Genomic DNA, 19992 nt, shown 5'->3' with positions numbered 1-19992 from the left:
CATAATAATAAGAGCTTTTATCATCCAAAAGGGGATTTTATGTATTTAAATGATCAAATCCTTGCTAAACCAAAACTTCTCATCTCTTTTAATTAATGCTGGAGGCAGCTAAAGGCATGTATACACACACATGCATAAGACATGTACATATGTACAGACAGACACAGGTACGACTATGTAAGACGTCACCGAAGCAGCCCGTACTTTAATATTTTGAAAGGAAAAGGGTTGTATTCTGTTTGAATAAACAGACCTGCAAGCAGACCTAAAAAATGCTAGAGGTGTTCCTGGAACTGCAAGCTGTGTAAATGGGGTGCTTGTTCCTTCCGCTGGGCTTTCCTGCGTGTGCACTTGAGGCTTCAGTAGACCTCGAAGGCAGCTAAGCGCATCCCTCGGCCCTGCAAGGTAGCCGCGGACGCTGCAGCTCCTGAGGCAGCCTGGACTGTAGCAATGTCCTGGGGCCAGCAGCTCGTCTGTCTGTCTGTCTTCTCCGGGGATCTGTACCTCCCGGGAGAGGCATGTGCGCATCAAGGTCCGCACCTGTGATTTCCTTCTCTCCTGGCTCCCCCTGACCCGAACCAGAGCACTTTATGGACAGCAGGTAGCTCTCCCCCTCTGTGGGGCCTGCACCCTCTTAGCAAGCGGCTCAGAAGCCGCTTCCCTGTGTTCTCGCGGGTGGCTCTTGGGGGCCCTCTCTGCCGACCAGCCTGTCTCTGTGTCTCCCGTCTCGATCTTCAGTGGGAACTGCCCGTCTTACCTGCTGTTTAGAAACAAGCCATTTCTTTGTTTAATCTGTAAATGAGTTTCTCTGGCTGTGCCCCTCCTTCCATCATCTGTGTCCCCGGTTCTCCACGACATCCCGGAGGCTCTGCTGTCACGCAGGCTATGGCTTCTCTCTCTGGGCTCTACTTCTCCAGTTGCCCCAACACCTACCCCTGTGCCCCCCAAAGTCTTACTGACTTTCCCTCTTCTGTGAGGTAGCGGAATGGGACCCAAGCCCTGTGGGCTCCTTCCCTCTCTACAGGGAAGTCCTGCCTCCTTGATGGCTGGTGCCGTCTCAGCAGGCAGGGAGCAGAGTCCCAACATCCTCCCTCCCTGGGCTTCCTTAGGGGTAGAATTTTCATGAGGGGACACCCTTCCTGCCACTCCTCTTTCATAGTGGCCTAAGCTCTTAGCTTGCCCGGTCAGGCTACTTTGTTTTTGCTGCATCAGAGTCTTGGCTGACAGTCACCTGTCCCAGGCTCTGGGGCTTTCCTTGTCTCGGTGGCTGCTTGCTCATTTCATTATTCCCACGGAAAGGCAATGTAGGCCCTCACTAGGAGCCAGGAATCTGGTTAGAGCCCTGGATTAAATAAGGCTTTGTTTATAGGACCTAATACAGCCAAGGGCAGCCAGATTTCCCTCCAGGTAAGCCACCAACCTGGGCCATGGGCTCTTGGGAAAAGTCTCATCCCTGGGGGCCTTGCTTCTGTAGACTTGGCTCTGCTCCCTAAGCTCCCTGGGGGCTCCTCATCCAAACTGCAATAGGGTTACTCAGCTGTCTGGGGGCCTGTGTGGCTCTCAGAATGTTTGAGGTGACTGTGAAAGTGATGACTTTAGAAACCGTCCAGTTTGGATGGCTTAGCCAGGTGGTTAGGCTTACTAGTGGTCTTATGTGGAAAGAACTGGCTCGGTACCACAAGCATCTGGAGCTTCAGGAACAAAGAACAACAGTATATTTCATCAAAAGGCTTGGAAAAGTAACCATGACTAGTTGGGAGTTTCGGGTTGTTGTTTTTAAGATCTTAGAAGCCTTGGTTGCCTCTAGGTACCTTAAAAAAAAAAAAAAAAGCCCCAATACCAAATTACAGTGTGTAGAGGCCACAGGCTGTGCAGAGAACACAGCACATGCTATACAGACACCGACACTCTCCCCAGGGGAGACTCATAGCCTGAGTTATGAGCCACAGACTGGTCCTTGTGTTCAGGTTTTAAGAAGAGGCCTGGGGCAGGGAATGAGGCCATGAGAGCCACTCTCTGCCACTTGGGAGGGCATGGGCTACTGACGGTGGCAAGAGCCAGACAACAGCCAGCCTGTACTTTGTGGACAGCTCCTCCCCATAGCTGCTCTGCTTATCCTTCCAACAGCTTGGGGCCACCTGGGGAAGCCAGACCAGAGACTCCTAGGGGCCAGCCTCAGACCGGGGAGGCTGCATGCTCAATAGGAGATTGTAGAAGAGGACAGTAGGGAAAGGACACAGGGCTGATGGCTCCAGAGGAATCCACTAGACTCTGGTCACACACAGGAAAAGGGTGTGAGCAAACCTCATCCTGCAGTCTTAGGTCTGGCTCCTCAGGGTGTCAAATGCTCCCAGATGTAAGTCCCTGGCCCTCTGCTGGCATCTCATAACTGGCCAGGGCTCTCCCAGGGTCTGAGTCATCATGGTGGGCTCAGCACAGGCTCTCCTGAGTGTCAGGCTGGGTGGCCACTATCTGCACAATTCTGGCTTCCAATGTGAACTGGAACAAGCACCCACACTACACACACATATGTGCTAGAGGTTTCTACTGAGGTCAGAAACCCACCAGACAAGATGGTATGTATAACAGAGACTTTCTGTAGATGGAGGACCTGATTGGGAGATTGGGGAGGAGTTCTAAGAAGCTGGAAGAAGCATGCTGGGGTAACCCAGGGGGATTTCATGACTGGGCTCTTCTGTCTTACTCAAGAAAGATGGGTTCACCCATGACCCTACCCCAAGGAGGTCCCTAGGGGGCTATGAGAGTTTTACCTCAGATAGTGGGCACTATGTCAGCCCCACTGAGGACTCCTAACTCACCCCAATAGTAACTTCCTGAGAGAAGCCACAATCTCCCATAGCAAAGAAAGGAGGCTAGTATCAGGAGAGGTTTCCCCAGTTTGCCCAGTGGGACCAAAGCAAAAACAACCAAATCATGACAACGAGACTGGATGGGGATGGAGCAGAAGTCTAATGACAGGCTTCAGACTAAGCCCTGCCAGCCCCAAACAGCTAGAACCTGACAGATTCCTTACCAATGAAGAAGGGTAGGTATCTGAGAAGCAGATAATAGCCTGCCCAAGTGGACTCTGATCCTTACCCTTCCTCATCTTCCACTTTAGCCATGTTGTACTAAAAACTGAAGTCTTGCCCTAGCTAAGAGACTGCTGTGATAAAGGAGAACTGGAGAGGGAGACAGTGTGAATTCCCGAGGTGCACAATTGCCTCTAAACCATCAGGCACCTGAGTCAAGAGTGAATACTCCCAGAAAGTCTGCATTAGCCCTGTACTTGCAGCCAAACAAAAGGTAGGGCTTGGCCCAACACACTAGTCAAATCTGCCATAGTTTGACGTGGTTAATTTTCAACCTTTTCCTCTCCCCTTTGAAGTGCAAGACCTAACGTACGCAGGACTGAGTCTGGGTATGTGGCCTGCTGGCCTTGCATGCTGCAGCTGGGTGATTGCTGTGATTCTTGGTGCGATCTGGGCCCGTGATTACTTCCAAGCCCATTTTCCCCTGCTTCTCTGTGCTGTCGCTCTAGCTCCTGGTCCTCTCCTTGCTGTGGGTCCTACCTTCAGGTCACTCTATGATTCAAAGTGAAATGCCAATCAAATGCTTCTGTAATGAAAGACCTAATCACTCTACAGCATGCGTACATTCAGTGAGCCTGACCAAGACCTTCTGTTGGCCATGCTGGGAAGCTGTTGCCTAAGAACAGACCTCAGTCCAGTGCGGGGGCTGGGTGATTAGCTCAGTGATCTAAGCAAAGGGCTCCTGGTTGTTTTGGAATGTTTAGGACTGTGCAATGGAGCATGGGAGCTAAGTCAATAGAGGCTTCCCAGTGGGCCTTAAATCCAGCAAGCCAAGATAGAGCACATTCTTATTCTGTAGCCCAGAGCTGCTCCAAGTATGGTTCATGAACCATGTACATTAACCTCAGCTAGAGCTATTTGTAAAAATGCAGATTCCTGGGCCCCACTCTATACTGAATCTCTCTCTGATGCTCGGGCTCAAAAACAGTCTATATCCTAAACAAGTTCTTCAGATGATCCTGGTGCAACTCTGCAAACCTTGGCTGGAGAATCACTACAGTTTGCAAATGGCCCCCTCTAAGTAATCTGGCCAGTTCTACTAAGCCAAAGACCAGAACCTGAGAACAGAAATGGGGAAATTATAGCTTTCTATGGCAGATTACACTGCTGTCACTTGACTTCACATCCATGTGCCATGGGATGAGATGCAGGGGAAGGAGGGAATGTAATGCATGTTCACTGCCTCTTGACCAGGCATCATCCTCTCCGTGGTCCTGGCTGGCGTTCTTGGCATCTGTGTTGTCCTGGCAGTGTCCATTTGGCTTTTCAGAAGAAAGAAGAGGTAAGCTGGTTTTAGTTCAGAATGAGAGTTAAGTAGCTTATTTGTCCATGAGGCTTGATCTGTCTGGGAAGGTGGTCTGCAGAATGAAGAGCCGCCGTCATCTGTACCGACACTTATCCTAGGAGTGCTGTTTCTCAAACACCGTTGCCCCCAGTCTCCTCTGCATGAGACACTGGATCATTATACTCAGAGGTGGAAGTGTGTCTGCCGGCCCTACTGCCGTGGCTTACACCTTAAGACAAGTCTCTTGATTTGGGGGGACGGGCATTTGCCTAAACACAAGCAGTAAGGCTGTCTTCTTTCTAACATATTTACATCTGGGTTTTTTGCTTTGTTTGTTTCTGAATCCAAAAAGAGGAATGAAGGAAAACTTGACCAATAACTCACATTAGCTATTAATGCCCTTTGCTAATGTTTTTATTGTCATGTTTGATTTTTCTAAAACCAAATTTATTTTTTTCTGGTATATAAAAAAACAATTTTCCAGGAATATTGTGGAATCAAAGGTTGGAAGTTGGGGTTGTAAGGAGATCTTGTTTAAAATGGAAGTCTAGTACTATCAGCTGTTATAAGAAAACAGTTGGAAAATGACGAAGTTCCTTCTTGGTTAGTGCTTTATTTGGGGGGCATTCCTCCTAAGACCAACAGAACAGGGGAAAAGTCCCCATGAGAGGAATCTGACCGCTAAAATTCATCCCATTCCATAGTTGAATTAGGCTGCTCTCTGTTTGCCTCTTCTTTTTAACTGAGACTCATGTGTTCTTCTTGTTCCAGTAGCAAAAAAGGTGACAACAAAGGAGTCATTTACAAGCCAGCCATCAAGAAGGAGACTGAAGCCCATGCCTGAGGCCTCAGAACTCCCAGGCACATCCAAGCAAGAACTTTGCTTTGCACACTACACACTGTGGCTCCCTAGACATTTGAAATACCTGAGGGTTGCCTGAAGGTCAACCCACAAATGCTCCAGACCCATGCAGGACCTCTAGGTGGATACCCTGCCATCCTGATGCCACAGTCACTGCCAGGATAATGTGTGGATGGGAAGAACTCACCAATGAGGCAGGAACTCTAAGCTGTCTGCTTCATCTGTGTGAGACCATTAAGTTGTCTGGATTCTAGGGGCACAAATTCAAGTCATCCACTGGGGGCTGTTACAGGTCAGAAAACATTTTCATCCAGGGATTCGCTTTAGTGTGGTTCAAGGATCCTGGAAATTCTGCTTCTTGTCCAACAAGCTTTCAGACCAGAACGTGCACTCTCTGTTTAGGTTTTACCTTTGAGGCTCAGTTTCTTTCCTCAGGGAAGGGGTTGTTGTCTTCCTCTGAGTTCATTCTGCTATGACAAAACTTTTGGTCTGATCTTACAACTGGGAGGAAGAATGATTCAGAAAGGGTCAAGGTGTAAGAGACCTAAAGAAAACAAAAGACAGTCTTTGAAACACAGTAGAGGCGTCTCCCAAGTCCTGTCCTTTAGATCAAATGCACTGAATGGACCTGAGAGGGAGAGAAGAAGACACAGAAGGGCTGGAGGAAATCACTCTGAAGTCAGAACTGGAGTCAGAAGTGTGAGGACAGAATATTAAACCCAAAGCCAACCTCCTGTCATGGGGCAGTTATGCTTTGTACTTCACAGACTTTATAATTAGGCTATTCCTAGAAAAGCATTGTTGTTTTCTCTCTCCTAGAGTAGACATGGCTTCTGAGATGACCCAAACTGCGTTTGAACCTAGAGGAAATAGGCAGAAGCAAAATGACCGAAGAGCTTGGTCTCTTGCCCAAAGCTCATGTCTGACACTTCTGTGGGATCCCTCCTGCCAATCTGGAATTGGGATTACCTACTTCCCTGACCTTGAGGATGTTCAGGCATGGCTTGGTTATAATCTATTTTCAAGCTATGGAAGCAGGAAGCTATCTGTGCAGGGTGAGGGCATCCTGGTATTTAGGGAGCAATAATAATGGAATGTTAACAAAAATTTTTCATGGTTTTCCACCCAAGTCACAGTTTCTGAGAAGACTTAACCCTTTCATGGGTGTAAAAGCCCCATGGAGGCCAGTTAGTTCCATGATTGGGAAGGGGCCTCCACCACTGACCTCATCCCGTACCTTGCAGTTCACGGAGAACTTCCTGATTCCTCATCTCATTCGGACATGAGATGGTTTCTCATTCTCATTCGGAAACCATCAAAGCATGGTTTCTTTATAGCATATTTTTCCTTCTACTCCTCCCTTTGACTCTGAGAAGTCTTCCCCCTTCTCTACCATCAAGACTTTTTGTAGAGATGGCAAGCCCCATGGCTTTGTGGCTATAGTTTGCTCAACAGAGTTACAAAAGACCTAATGAACACTCAGATGTGTGTACACAAAATCTCTGACAGCCCTGGAGCCTGGGGTGACATTCCTAGCCTAGCCATTAGCATGCCTGATGCTGATCAAACGACAACAGGGACAACCCTCATGACAGAGCAACGTGAATAAGGTGATGCTTCCTTGGCCTTGGCCCAAAGTTTCCCATCAGAAGCCAACCTAAATCACTCCAGAGCCCTGGGACTGTCCACCTTTTATGGACAAATTTTGCAAGAGAACAATGAGATCATTGTACCTGGCACAGCAGCCGTTCATAAAAAGTGAGATTTACTGGGCCATGAAAACAGTGGCATTTCTCCTACCCTGTGGCTGAGATAACGCAAAGCTAGGGAGGCAAGCAGAAGACCAACAATCAACAGTCAACTTCCTTGCTAATCGGTATTGGACTCCTGAGGACCCTGCTTTGGAATAGGAAGCCTCTGGTCAGGTTCTCATTCATTCCACTGACACAGCTGCCACTAAAGGAAATCAGCACTGTGGCACGTGTGTACCCCCCGGAGGGCCTGGGTGCTGTGCTGGGTGCACAAGTAGAGATCACAAAAACAAGGCCCAGGTGTGGAAAGGACACAGGAAAGGCCCTGGCTTCTTTGCTTCTCACTAATGGGAGAGAGCTTGAGTGTCTTTCTTCTGTTTCTTTAGTATCATCTGGTACAAATAGTAAAAACTTATACCTGTTTCCTTAATAGACACTCTAGAATTTCGTTGCATTGGCTATTAATCCCATTTCAAGTTCAGATTTTAAATTCTTCTCCCCTTCACTAAACTCTCTGGAGGCCTCCTGAGCACCACTGGGAAGCACCGGGATCTGCAGCACCCCTCTGTCCCTGTGCCTCGGAGGGACCATAGGCCACTGTGACGATGGTCTGCTTAGCACTTCTGTATTTATTATAAGAATGATTGTAATGAAGACATAAACTATAAATATGAGAAATTATAAATAAAATGTTTTTCACATCAGACTGAATTTTTGGAAAGGTTAAAACTTTACTGTTGGCAAAGCACTTTGTAGTTCCCAGTCTATGGTGACAGGTAACTGATCAGAACAAATGTCACTTGGCTATAGTGTTTTACACCTGGCTCAAGGGGATCCCTGGGTGGCTCAGTGGTTTAGTGCCTCCCTTCAGCCCAGGGTGTGATCCTGGAGACCGGGGATCAAGTCCCACACTGGGCTCCCTGCATGGAGCCTGCTTCTCCCTCTGCCTGTCTCTCTGCCTCCTTCTCTCTGTCTCTCATGAATAAATAAATAAAATTTTTAAAAAAATAACCTGGCTCCAAAGGAAAACGCACTGGTGTACTTAATCATTTTACTGAGGATGGAGGCCTGTGATGTGTATGGCCCTGGGATCACACAGTGGAGCTGAGAAGTCCAGAATAATCAGGCAAAGGCTCAGAGAGAAGATGTTATCTAAGCTGGGCCTTAAAAAATAAGTCAAATTTGAACAGAAGGATGGAAAGAGGGAGGCATTCCCAATCAAAATGACATGAATATAGAGAATGGGTCTTATGCCTCTTTACTTCACTAGGCATTGCACTGAGTAGATTGGTAGCCTCTCTTGGTTGCCTGGTACCTATTTTGGATTTTTTTTCCAAGCATGCTGTCATCTTTCATGTAATTTTTTATCTAAATGCAGATTTCACCTCTGGTTTGCTGAAAGAGGCATCCTGTCAAGGTTATAAACAGGCACCATCATTGTTTGTTTATTTAGAAAAGCTTCCAAATCCAAACAAATTTTCACTTCAGTTGCCCAAGGATGGAAAGAGATGAACTGTCCAAGGGTAATCTTGCTCCAGTAGGTGATAAAGCAGCAGGCTCAGCTTTGAAATAGAAACATTATAAACCTCCAGGTTTTGATGGTCTCTTCAGTCAGAACACAGGTGTTCTTCAGTTCACCCTCTCAGATGCTAAATCCTTCTGAGGTGAGGACAGGTGGAACAAGGCACTCACAAAGTACCCGTGCAACTCTCATTCCTTTGCACTTGCTCCCATGCTAATAGGGCTGGGACTGCAGGGGAGGGGGGAGACTAACATGAGCAACAGAAGTCATCTCCCTCCCTCCTCCCTCCATAGCTTTTCTCCCCTTTCCCTGAACTCAAGATTCATTGGGGTTGATGATCAGGGGCATGTGGTGGCAAGAGCCATGGGTTGGCTGAGGAGACTCCAGTCTTTCTTCAGGTTGGCCATTACCTCCTTGTGTAAATCCAGGTATATGGACAATCTAGAGCACACAGTCCAATAGACTATAAAACAATATGATGTGAGACACATGAAAATTTAAAGTTATAGTAGCCACACACCCCAAAAAGGAAGTAGTGACATCAATTTTAGTAATATATTTTATAAAAACCCAATGGATCTAAAATACTATAATTTCAATATGTAATCAACATTTTGATGAGATATTTTCATTCTTCCTTTCCATAGTAAGTCTCTGAAATCTAGTGTGTATTTTACATTTACAGCACATCATGATTCAGACGCTAGATTTTCATTGAAAATATTTGATCTGTATTTAGAGTTCACAAAATTACAGTTGAAGAAGCAGATTCACATGCCCGAGTTGCTCCAAACACACTTAGAAGATTTCCAAAAACTGAACTAATTATCAGCTTATAAATTGATTAAAGTAAAATAAGTTTTTCTTACTCTCATTAGACACATCCTAAGTGCTAAGTAGCCACATGTGGCCAGAGGCCAGCCCAGCCGCTGTGCAGATATGGACGAACCTTCTTCTTTGGCATACCCTTTGGCAAGGTTAAACCTAGAGAACTTTCATGCAAAATCAAACTGAGAAGAAAGTTTTGTGAGCGTGAGGGAATGGGGGGATCCAGGTAGGTAGATATGGAGGATGGAAGAAAAGAAAGCAGATGGAAAATCAGGCTAAGGGGAACAGACCAGCAGACCTTAGGCACAACTCTCTCCTCTTTGTACCTCTTCTTGTAGCTCCACAGGGAATCTCCAGTCTTTCCTGCCCTGGCAATGTCCTTTGGCCAGGACCTGGGGTCCAGGTGCTCAGTAGTGGCTCAACCTAGAGCACTCTGGTGCCTTTGCAGGAGGAGCTTGAGCTACAGGCATGAAGGCGCCTAGTCAACTTGTTGGGGGAACTCACTGCAGGACCCTGGCCCAGTGCCAGGAACTAACTGTCCCCCAAACACCCCCCTCCTGATCTCCTCAGAGTCTGACCATTCCTGTTTTGTCTCTGCTATTCCAGAGCTGGCCAGCCTGAAGGGAGCAAACACCCGAAACCTGAGTCACTTGAACTGTCAGCTGGCCCAGTTCCTCAATTGGGAAGGAGTTGCAAGTTGCCTTCTTCCAAGGTGTGGGGAGAAGTTATGAAACAAGAGGAAAGGAGACCTCTGCAGCTGCCTGCTGGGAAGCAGAGGTGCCATCTGTGCAGTGGGCATTTTGGAGTTGCCTCTATGCCCACACTGTGCACACCCCAGCAGGGTGCATGACCCTCTGTGGTCCTCTGGCTCAGGCTCCATTATGACAGGGTAGGGGGGAAGGAGGGAGGCCCAGACAGAGCTGGAGAGGAGGGGCCCCATGCTCCACCTGTGCCCTTTCATTGGCAGGAGTAAGGGCCAAAGTGCTTTATGATACAGAATTATTCACCATAAAAAATTATTACAACAAAGTCAGTATATCATTATGACTGCAGGTCAATCAGGGATTCAGTAAGCCTCTCATTTGTGTATTCTAGACTGCACCTTCACTCCATTATCCCACAGCCCAGGCAGAGAGGAAAGAGGAAACATTGCCCTCAAAAGTGGAGAGCCAAAACAGGGCTCTGGCTCTGGGCTAAGTTAAAGTCACACAGCTCCTGCAGCTCTCTGATCTTCAGTGACAGTATGGGGTCTGCCCTTTGCAGCTCCAGGGACATGGAAACATCTTGTAATAGAATTTACCATGCTTCTTTCAATCATGCCACAACCTCATGAAGCCCCAAAGGCTAAAGGCACTAAAGGCATTTGTGCCAATATTTCTGGAAAGTCAACAACCTCCTGCTCCAATCTGCTTGGTAATATTAAACCCTGGCCTCTGTTCAGCAAAAGTCTGACCAAGACTGCCAGCTGCTAGCAGACAAAGGAGTCAGCTCAAGCTCCGGCAATGTTACCCTCACCTCTTCAGCAAACCTGATATGTCCCAAGGATGTATTCATTGAACTTTCTCTATTCCTAAGGCTGAACTGGAGAGAAGGAATAAATAACACACACACATACTCTATTATCGCATTTGTATAAAATTCCAAAAAGTACAAAATAAACTACAGTGATAGAAAGCAGATTGATGGTCACCCAGGGATGAGGTGACGGTGGAGGGTGGGGGATGAAGGGATTCCCAAAGGGCACCAGAAATTGGTGAAGTGTTGGATATGTCCTTTATCTTAATTGTGGTGATGGTTTCTCCACATAGGTCAAGACTGTTCAAATTTTACACTTTAAATATGTGTCATTTGTCTTACACCAATTATCCTTCAATAAAACTTAAAAAAAAAAAGAAGAAGAAGAAGAAAAAGAAAACACAGCCAAATGACACCCTGCCCTGTCCTGGCATTTCCATTGAGAGCTTATCCTCATCCATCTAGAAGGAGAAGGCTGGCCAGAACTGGCACCTTCCTTGAGACCCACCCTGTGGGTGGTAGCCTAGGAAGGAGTGTGACCTCTATTCCCACATCCAGCTCTGACCTCTTGATACTGTAAGTCAAAGTCATTATTTCTGCTTGAGCTCACTGGTTTCAAATATTAACTTTTAATTACCTGCAATGAAGACAACAAACACAGGACTATGGGTTCAAGGACAAACTCAGACCTCTGTAAGAACTCTGTGTCAATGATGACAGAGTCTACTGGCTTCTCTGCAAGAAAAAAAGACTCTTCTGGTGAGGCAGGTAACATAACCACTCAATTCATCTGCTGAAACTGGTTTCCCAAGCTACCTAGACATCCAACAGCAGACCTCAAGCATCTTATTCTTTCCTTCCCAATCCCCCAACAAACAACCATTTGAAAAGTTTTCCTAAATGAAGTACAATCTTCCCATGGAGAACAAGCATGGTCAGGAGCTTATCACTTCCCCTTAGCCACTGGGTAAAACCTAAATTTATCTCCTGTGATACTGAATATAATAAGAAATATGTATTTGGTACTTGTCCCCAGTTCCTGGCTCAGAGCTCCCAAATGTTATCCATAATAAGCTCCTTTAAGCCATACCTAAGTTTATGCTAAAGAAGTGATGCTTGGAGGATAGGGGATTGGTTGCCAGAGGAACCAGAGGCTGGAACTTTCAGCCCTACCTCCTCTGACCTCCAGGGGAAGACTGGGAATTGAGTTCAAACACCAATAGCCATTGATGTAATCAATCATGCCTACATAGTAGGACCTCCACAGAAACCCTAAACAATGGAGTTCAGAGAGCTTCCAATACCTGGAGGTACCCAGAGAGGGCATGGAAGCTTTGTGCCCCTTTCCCATACTTTGACCTCTATATCTCCCATCTGACTGCTCATCTGTATTCTTTATAATATCCTTTATAACAAATAAGTAAATATAAGTAAAGGTTTTGTGAGCTGTTCTAGCAAATTATCAGACATGCAGAGTGATTCATAGGAACCCACAGTTTATACCCAGTTGGTCAGAATTACAGGTGACAACCTGCAACTGGCAATTAGTATCCAAAGTGGGGGGCAGTCTTGTGGGATTGAGCCCTTAATCTGTGGGGTTTGTACTAACACTGGGCAGTTGGTGTCAGAAATGAGTTAAATTGTAGAACACCTACTTGGGTGTCCACAGAGAACTGAATTGTTTAGTGTGGAAAAACTCACACATCTGGTGTCAGAACAGCATTTTCCTTTATCTCTCTTCTGTTATTCAAAGTAATTTTCAACTGACTTACTTTCTCATACCTCCTTATTCAAAAGCAAAAATTTAATGAATAACTACTATCTGTTAAGCACATATTAAGTGATGGGGATTCAAACATGATTCAGAGAGAGTTCCTATATTCAATGATAATTGGTATAACAATCGCATTTGGGAAAGCAAGCAGAAACCACTAACCATAGTATATAGAAGAATAGTCCGAAAAGAATACTATGTACCTATTAACAAAAGAACAGCTAAACAAATTGAATATCTAAAAGATGGAATGCTATTCAGCAAAAAGTTATAAATTACCAATAGGCAAAAAATATGGATGAATCTCAGAAAATTATGTTGGATGAAAGAATTCAGACATAAAAGAGTAATTTAGTGTTGTTCCATTCATATAAAGTTCAAGACAAATGAAATTAATCTATGGTGACAGAAGTTGGAAGTGGCGATTACCTGTGTTAGGCGGGGTCCATTGACTAGAAAAGAGTGCAAGGAAACCAGCTGGAGAAAGGCAGTGTTCTCTATCTTGGAAGGAGCAGTGGTTACATAGATGTAAATATTTGTCAAAACTCATCCAATTGTATACTTTAAATCTGTCCATTTTATTGTTTGGAAATTATTCCTTGATTTAAAAAAAAATCTGCTAAGGGGTAACTGGACAATGACACTTGCTTTGAGTCTCATCAGGAATGATTTCACAAAAGGTAACATTTTTTTAAAATTTTTATTTATTTATGATAGTCTCACAGAGAGAGAGAGAGGCAGAGACACAGGCAGAGGGAGAAGCAGGCTCCATGCAGGGAGCCCGATGTGGGATTCGATCCCGGGTCTCCAGGATCGCGCCCTGGGCCAAAGGCAGGCGCCAAACCGCTGCGCCACCCAGGGATCCCCAAAAGGTAACATTTGAGCAGGACCTAAAAGGAGGAATAAGATAAGATGCTTTCTTTCTGGTTGGAATTGAAAACAAGAGCAAGTATGTGGAGATATGAAAGTCCAGTGTGTCGTAATAGAGATCTTATGGGTGAGCTTGATAATAATGTCTGTGAAGAAAAGAGGGGGGAATGGTGGGGGGCAGGAAAAAGTGGTTGGGATCAGACTGTGAAAGCCCTTGAATGATACGTACTTTCTAACAAGGACAACAAGAAATCATGGAAGTGCTTAGAGTATAGTTTTAGCTGATTACATAAACAATGTATGCTCATTAAAAAAATACAAATAATATATGTATAAAGCCAAAGGTCCCCCATAATCCCAAATCCCCAAATAGGCATTGCTAAGAATTGTTTCATCTTTCTAGCCTTTATGTACATGTGTGCATATTTTAGTGCTCATTTTTAATAAAATGGACGGATAAGATATATATTGTATGCTCTATAAGAGCTAGGACCATGCCTGTTTACTTTCACTTTCACATTCCCAGTATCTAGCACAATGTCTGGGCTAAGAAATATTTGGTGAATGAAAGAATATCTATACCTTGCTTTTGTTTTCTAACACGTTCCAGATATCCTCATTATTTATTTATTCATGAGAGACAGAGAGAGAGAGGCAGAGACATAGGCAGATGGAGAAGCAGGTTCCCCACAGGGAGCCTGATGTGGGACTCGATCCCAGGATCCTGGGATCACGACCTGAGCCACCCAGGTGCCCCACATCCTCATTTTTTTTTTTTAATGGCTGTTAAGTATTTAGCTCTTTGAGGCAAAGCTCTACGGACAGATAGTGCTGCAAATTCCTTACCTTTACAATACTACCACAAGATCCTTTTGCACTTGAGTATATTTCAATAGGATAAATTCCTAGAAAAGGAAATGCTGGTTCAAAATATTTACATCTCAAAATTTTATAATGAATTTTGCTAAATCACCAAAGGATTGTACTAATTTGCTTTCTCACAACATGCTGCTTCCACCATATGTTCAACAATCCTTGATATTATCAATCTTTTTCATCTTTGACAATCTGATAATCTAAAAATTGCTTGTTTTATATTTCATTAATTAATAGTCTAGCATTCTATCTTATCTTTACTGGTTATTATATTTTATCTGTGAATTATATGTTTATGTCCTTTGATTACTTCACTAAATCAATCATCTTTTTTTATTCACAGAAGCTCCTTCTCTATAATAGGAGGCAACTCTTTGTAATATAAGCCAAAGATATTTCCAGTCTTTTTTGTTTAGAGTATCTTTTGCTGTTTTAAATTTTATGCAGTCAAATCTGTCCATTTTTTTCCCTTTGTGATTTATAGTACAGTGCTAAGAAAAACTCTATTCACCTTAGGATTATGAAACTACAGTGACCCCTGAACGAATTTGAACTGAACTGGTCCACTAATAGGCAGACTTTTTTCAATAAGTATATTAAAAAATTTTCGGAGACTTGCAACAATTTGAAAAATGCTGTAGACAAACTATATAGTCGAAAAATATCAAAAAAATTAAGAAAGTGTTAGATATCTCATGCAGAAAATAGATGCAGATACCAGTCTACTTTATCATTTACTTCCATAAAATATACACACATCTATTATAAAAAGTTAAAATTTATCAAAATTTATGTACATAGAGATTGTACATGGCACCATTCAGCCAAAAGAAATGCAAACAAACACAAAAATGCAGTATTCAATCTTAAGGGCATCCCTGGTGGTGCAGTGGTTTAGTGCTGCCTGCAGCCTGGGGTGTGATCCTGGAGACCTGGGATCAAGTCCCATGTCGGGCTCCCGGCTTGGAGCCTGCTTCTCCCTCTGCCTGTGTCTCTGCCTCTCTCTCTCTGTATCTCTCATGAATAAATAAATAAAATCTTTTTAAAAAAACTTAAATGCATAAAATTAACTACAGTATATACTGCACTACTGTAATAATTTCATAGCCACCTCCTATAGCTATTGAGGTGAACTCAAGTGTTGCAAGTATCTGCTTAAAATGCTGTGTGATGGTAATCATCTCTGCATGACCAATTCACCTCCCCAGTAAAACTGCATATCACAATAAAAAGTGATCTCTCCCATTCTCACATATTTTTCATAATGTTCAGTGCAATACTGTAAACCTTGGATAACATTATGAGACCCTTCTAGAAGTGCTCCCAAGAAACAGAAAAAAATCATGACATTAAAAGAAAAGTTGAATTGCTTGATATGTACCATAGTTTGAGGTCTGCAGCTGTGACCGTCTGCCATTTCAAGGTAAATTAATCCAGCGCAAGGACCATTGTGAGGGTGGGGGGAAGGAAATTCATGAAGCTGTCACTGCGGCTATGCCAGCAGGCACAAAAACCTTGTACTTTTTTGCAAAATACCTTTATCTTGTATTGAAAATGCAGCTTTTGAGTGCAGCACTGCTATAAGAAAGGCTTTCTTATAGACTCTAATATGATTTGAGAAAAAGCAGTCATTATATGATAACTTAAAGCAAAAGGAAAGTGAAGGATCTAAAGCTAGAGAATTTAACACCAGCAAAGAGTGGTTTGATAATTTTAGAAAGACGTTTGGCTTAAAAAGTGTCAAGATAACAAGAGAAGCAGCTTCTGCCAACCACGAGGCAACAGGCAAGCTCCTAGTCACTTATTAAGAAAATCATTGTTGAGAAAGAATATCTGCCTGAAAAGGTTTCTAATGCAGACAAAAGTGCCCCATTGTAGAAAAAAAAAATGCCCCAAAGGACATTTTTTTAAGGCAAGAAGGAATAGGGTAACTCTACTGTTGAGCAAATGCAGTCAGATTTATGATGAGGACTGTCCTTATCTATAATGCTACTAAGCCTCAGCCTTGAAAAGAAAAAGATAAATACCAGCTGCCAGTCTTTTGGTTTGTAAGAAGGCCTAGATGAAGAGAACTCTTTCTGGATTGGTTGAATCAATGTCCCTAAGGTCAAGAAGTACCTTCCCAAGTAAGTGATTGCCTTTAAGTTTATTTTTTTGGATTCTCTTCACCCAACTTGGGGCTTGAACTCCTGACCCCATGATCAAGATCTGCATGCCCTTCTGACTGAGCCAGCCATGTGCCCCAGTAAGTGACTGCCTTTTAAAGTTGTTGTTTTGAGGTGGGGAGGAGCAGAGAGAGAGAGAGAGAATCTTAAGAGAGAATCTTAAGCAGGATCCATGCCCAGGACAGAACCTGATGTGGGGCTCAATCTGAAGACCCTGATATCATGACCTTAGCCAAAATCAAGAGTTGGATGCTTAACCAGCTGAGCCATCCAGGCATTCCTAAAGTTCTTTTGATAGTGGACAACTTTCCTGGCCACCCAGAACCCCATGAGTTCAACATAGAAGGCGTCAAAGTGGTTTACTTACCCCCAAACACAAACAACATCTCTAATTCAGTCTCTAGATTAGGGGGTCATAAAACCTTTAAGGTCATGACATATGGTATCCTATGGGAAGTATTGTTAACACTATGGAAAAGAACCCTGATAGGGAAAATATCATGAAAGTCTGGAAGGATCACACCATCCAATATGCCACCATTGTTACAGGAAAAGCCATGAAAGTATCAAGACAGGAACAATAAATTCCTGCTGGAGAAAACTGCCCAGATGTTGTGCATGACTTCACATGATTTATGACAGAGTCAATCAAGGAAATCATAAAGGAGATTGTGGATATGGCAATAAAGGTGAGAATTCCAAGACATGGATCTTAAGAAATTCAAGAGCTAATACACATCACCTCAGAAGAGTGAAGAGAAGATGATTTGATGGAGATGAGTGCCTCGGAACCAGTGCCAGATAATGGGGAAGGAGACCGAGAATAAGCAATGCCAGAAAACAAGTTGACGTTAGACTATCTGGCAGAAGGGTTCTGATTGTTTAAGACTGCTTTGGTTTTCTACAACATGGATCCTTTTGTGAAACAGGCACTGAAACTAAAGCAAATGTTCGAAAAAGTATTGGTACCATAGAGAAACAGTTTTAAAGAAATGAAAAAAAAGTCACACAGAAATTATGATGTAATTCCATAAAGTCACATCAAGTGTGCCTGCCTCTCCTCTGCCTCCCCTCCTATCTCCTCTCCTCTTCCACCTCTGCCACTCCTGAGACAGCAAGACCAACCCTTCTTCTTCCTCCTCTGAGCTCAGCAGCCTACTCATTGTGAAGATGATAAGGATGAAGACCTTTATGATGTCACTTTCACTTAATGAATAGTAATAACCATCATGCTGTACAGTCAATAAATTATGTACATGTCTTCATATGAAATCCCAAGAACTGCAGGACAAGAACTGTGAGAGGTCTTTCTGTGTCACCATTACCAGCATCACTCAAGTGCTCACCATGGAGAACACTGCATAGGAGACTGGTATGGAGGTGGACAGCCCACCCTCACATAGGCATAAGGTGAGTGAGAGTTAATATAAAATTAACAATGTATTCGTTTTGTTTTAATTTTTTAATATTTTATTTATTTATGAGAGACAGAGAGAGAGAGGCAGAGACACAGGCAGAGGGAGAAGCAGGCTCCATGCAGAGCTCGACATGGGACTCGATCTCGGGTCTCCAGGATCAGGCCCTGGGCCAAAGGCAGGCACTAAACCACTGAGCCACCAGGGCTGCCCTTGTTTTCTGTTTTAGAACTTTGCTTTCAAGAATTACAGTATGCCTCTCATGATTGGAGAAACTGCCTATCAGCCTATCATCACAAGTGTTTTTTAAAAAAATGTAACAATGTTGGGCAGCCCGGGTGGCTCAGCAGTTTAGTGTCGCCTTCAGCCCAGGGCCTGATCCTGGAGATCTGGGATCAAGTCCCACGTCGGGCTCCCTGCATGGAGCCTGCTTCTCCCTCTGCCTGTGTCTCTGCCTCTCTCTCTCTCTGTGTCTCTCATGAATAAATAAATAAAATATTTTTTTAAAAATAAAAATAAATTAAAAAATACAAAATTAACAATGTTTCTAATAGCATATTATGAATATGATTATAATACCCTATGCCATAAAAATTTTATGACCATTCATTAGTATGTAGGCTAGGCTACTATGAAGCAATTTTATTGATTACATAAAAATATGATTACCATAAAGCAATCACAGTGTTGCTTCCTCATTATCAATGCATGAGTTGTTATACATGTAAATACAAATTTTTTATCTTTTCATTTTTAATGTCTAGTGTTAGTAATACATATAATGTCTACAGTGTTTTGTATAAGAAAATATTGATACAGGTACTGGAAGACTATTCATCTTGCAAACACACATCATAAACTACAGTGTTAATAAATAGAGTACAGTACTGTAAATGTATTTTCCCTTATGAGTTTTTAAAAGATTTTTTATTTTTTTAAAAGATTTATTTATTTATTTATTCATGAGAGACACCGAGAGAGAGGCAGAGACACAGGCAGAGGGAGAAGCAGGCTCCACGCAGGGAGCCCGATGTGGGACTCGATCCCAGGTCTCCAGGATCACGCCCCAGGTGGAAGGCAGGTGCCAAACCACTGAGCCACCCAGGCATCTCAAGATTTTTTTTTTTTTTTTTAATTTGAGAGAGAGAGCATAAGGGAGGAGGAGAGGCAGAGGGAGAGGGAGAAGCAGACTCCCCGCTAAGCAGGGAGCCTGATGAGAGGCTTGATTCCAGGACCCTGAGATCATGACCTGAGCTGAAGGCAGATACTTAACCAACTGAGCCACCCAGGCACCCCTCTTATGGTTTTTTTAAATAACATTTTCTCTAGCTTACTTTAAGAAAGCATTATATAATACATATAACATAAAATATGTGATAATCATCTATTTATATCACTAAGGCTTCCAGTCAACGGGAGGCTAATAATGGTAGTTGAGTTTTTAGAGAGTCAAAAGTTATGCATAGATTTTCAACTACCTGCGGAGTGGATGGGAGGGTCAACACCACTAACTCCTGTGTTGTTCAAGGATCAATTGTATTCTGATTTTCTTCTAGTTCTTTTATAGTTTTACTTCTTGCATTTCAATTTTTTTTAAAGATTTCTATTTATTCATGAGTGAGGCAGAGACATAAAGGGAGAAGCAGGTTGCCTACAGGGAGCCTGATGCGGGACTCGATCTCAGGACCTCAGGATCACAACCTAAGCCAAAGGCAGATGCTCAACCACTGAGCCACCCAGGTGCCCCTGCATTTCAATTTTAATCTTTACATTTTGTTTTATAGTAAAAGTGAAATAAGGGGGCAGCCTCGGTGGCTCAGCGGTTTAGTGCCGCCTTCAGCCCAGGGCGTGATCCTGGAGACCCGGAATTGAGTCCCACATCGGGCTCCCTGCATGGAACCTGTTTCTCCCTCTGCCTGTGTCTCTGCCTCTCTCTCTCTCTCTCATGAATAAATAAATAAAATATTTTTTTTTGAAGTGAAATAAGGACCTGGCTTTCCTTTTCCCCCCAAATATAATCAAATAAATAATCAAACA

The 19992-nt window shown here is 43.6% G+C and overlaps 1 protein-coding gene across 2 annotated transcripts in view; it reads left to right on the top strand.

The window, feature by feature from the left end:
- Positions 1-7694, top strand: part of CA12 (carbonic anhydrase 12) — a 53463-nt gene extending 45769 nt beyond the window's left edge. Inside the window, exons 9-11 of one of the 2 annotated variants that reach the window (XM_077881375.1) lie at positions 3389-3421; positions 4287-4374; positions 5149-7694. In XM_077881375.1, the coding sequence (XP_077737501.1) occupies positions 3389-3421; positions 4287-4374; positions 5149-5221 (194 nt within the window). In that variant the 3' untranslated portion in view covers positions 5222-7694. The remainder of the gene's footprint in view (positions 1-3388; positions 3422-4286; positions 4375-5148) is intronic. The other variant, XM_077881376.1, reaches the window with a different exon arrangement.
- Positions 7695-19992: the final 12298 nt, after the last annotated feature.

This window comes from Canis aureus, chromosome 32 (genome assembly GCF_053574225.1).
Source record: "Canis aureus isolate CA01 chromosome 32, VMU_Caureus_v.1.0, whole genome shotgun sequence".
Lineage (NCBI taxonomy): Eukaryota > Metazoa > Chordata > Mammalia > Carnivora > Canidae > Canis > Canis aureus.
The sequence above is the reverse complement of the archived record's forward strand: the minus strand, read 5'-3'. Positions and strand labels throughout refer to the sequence as shown.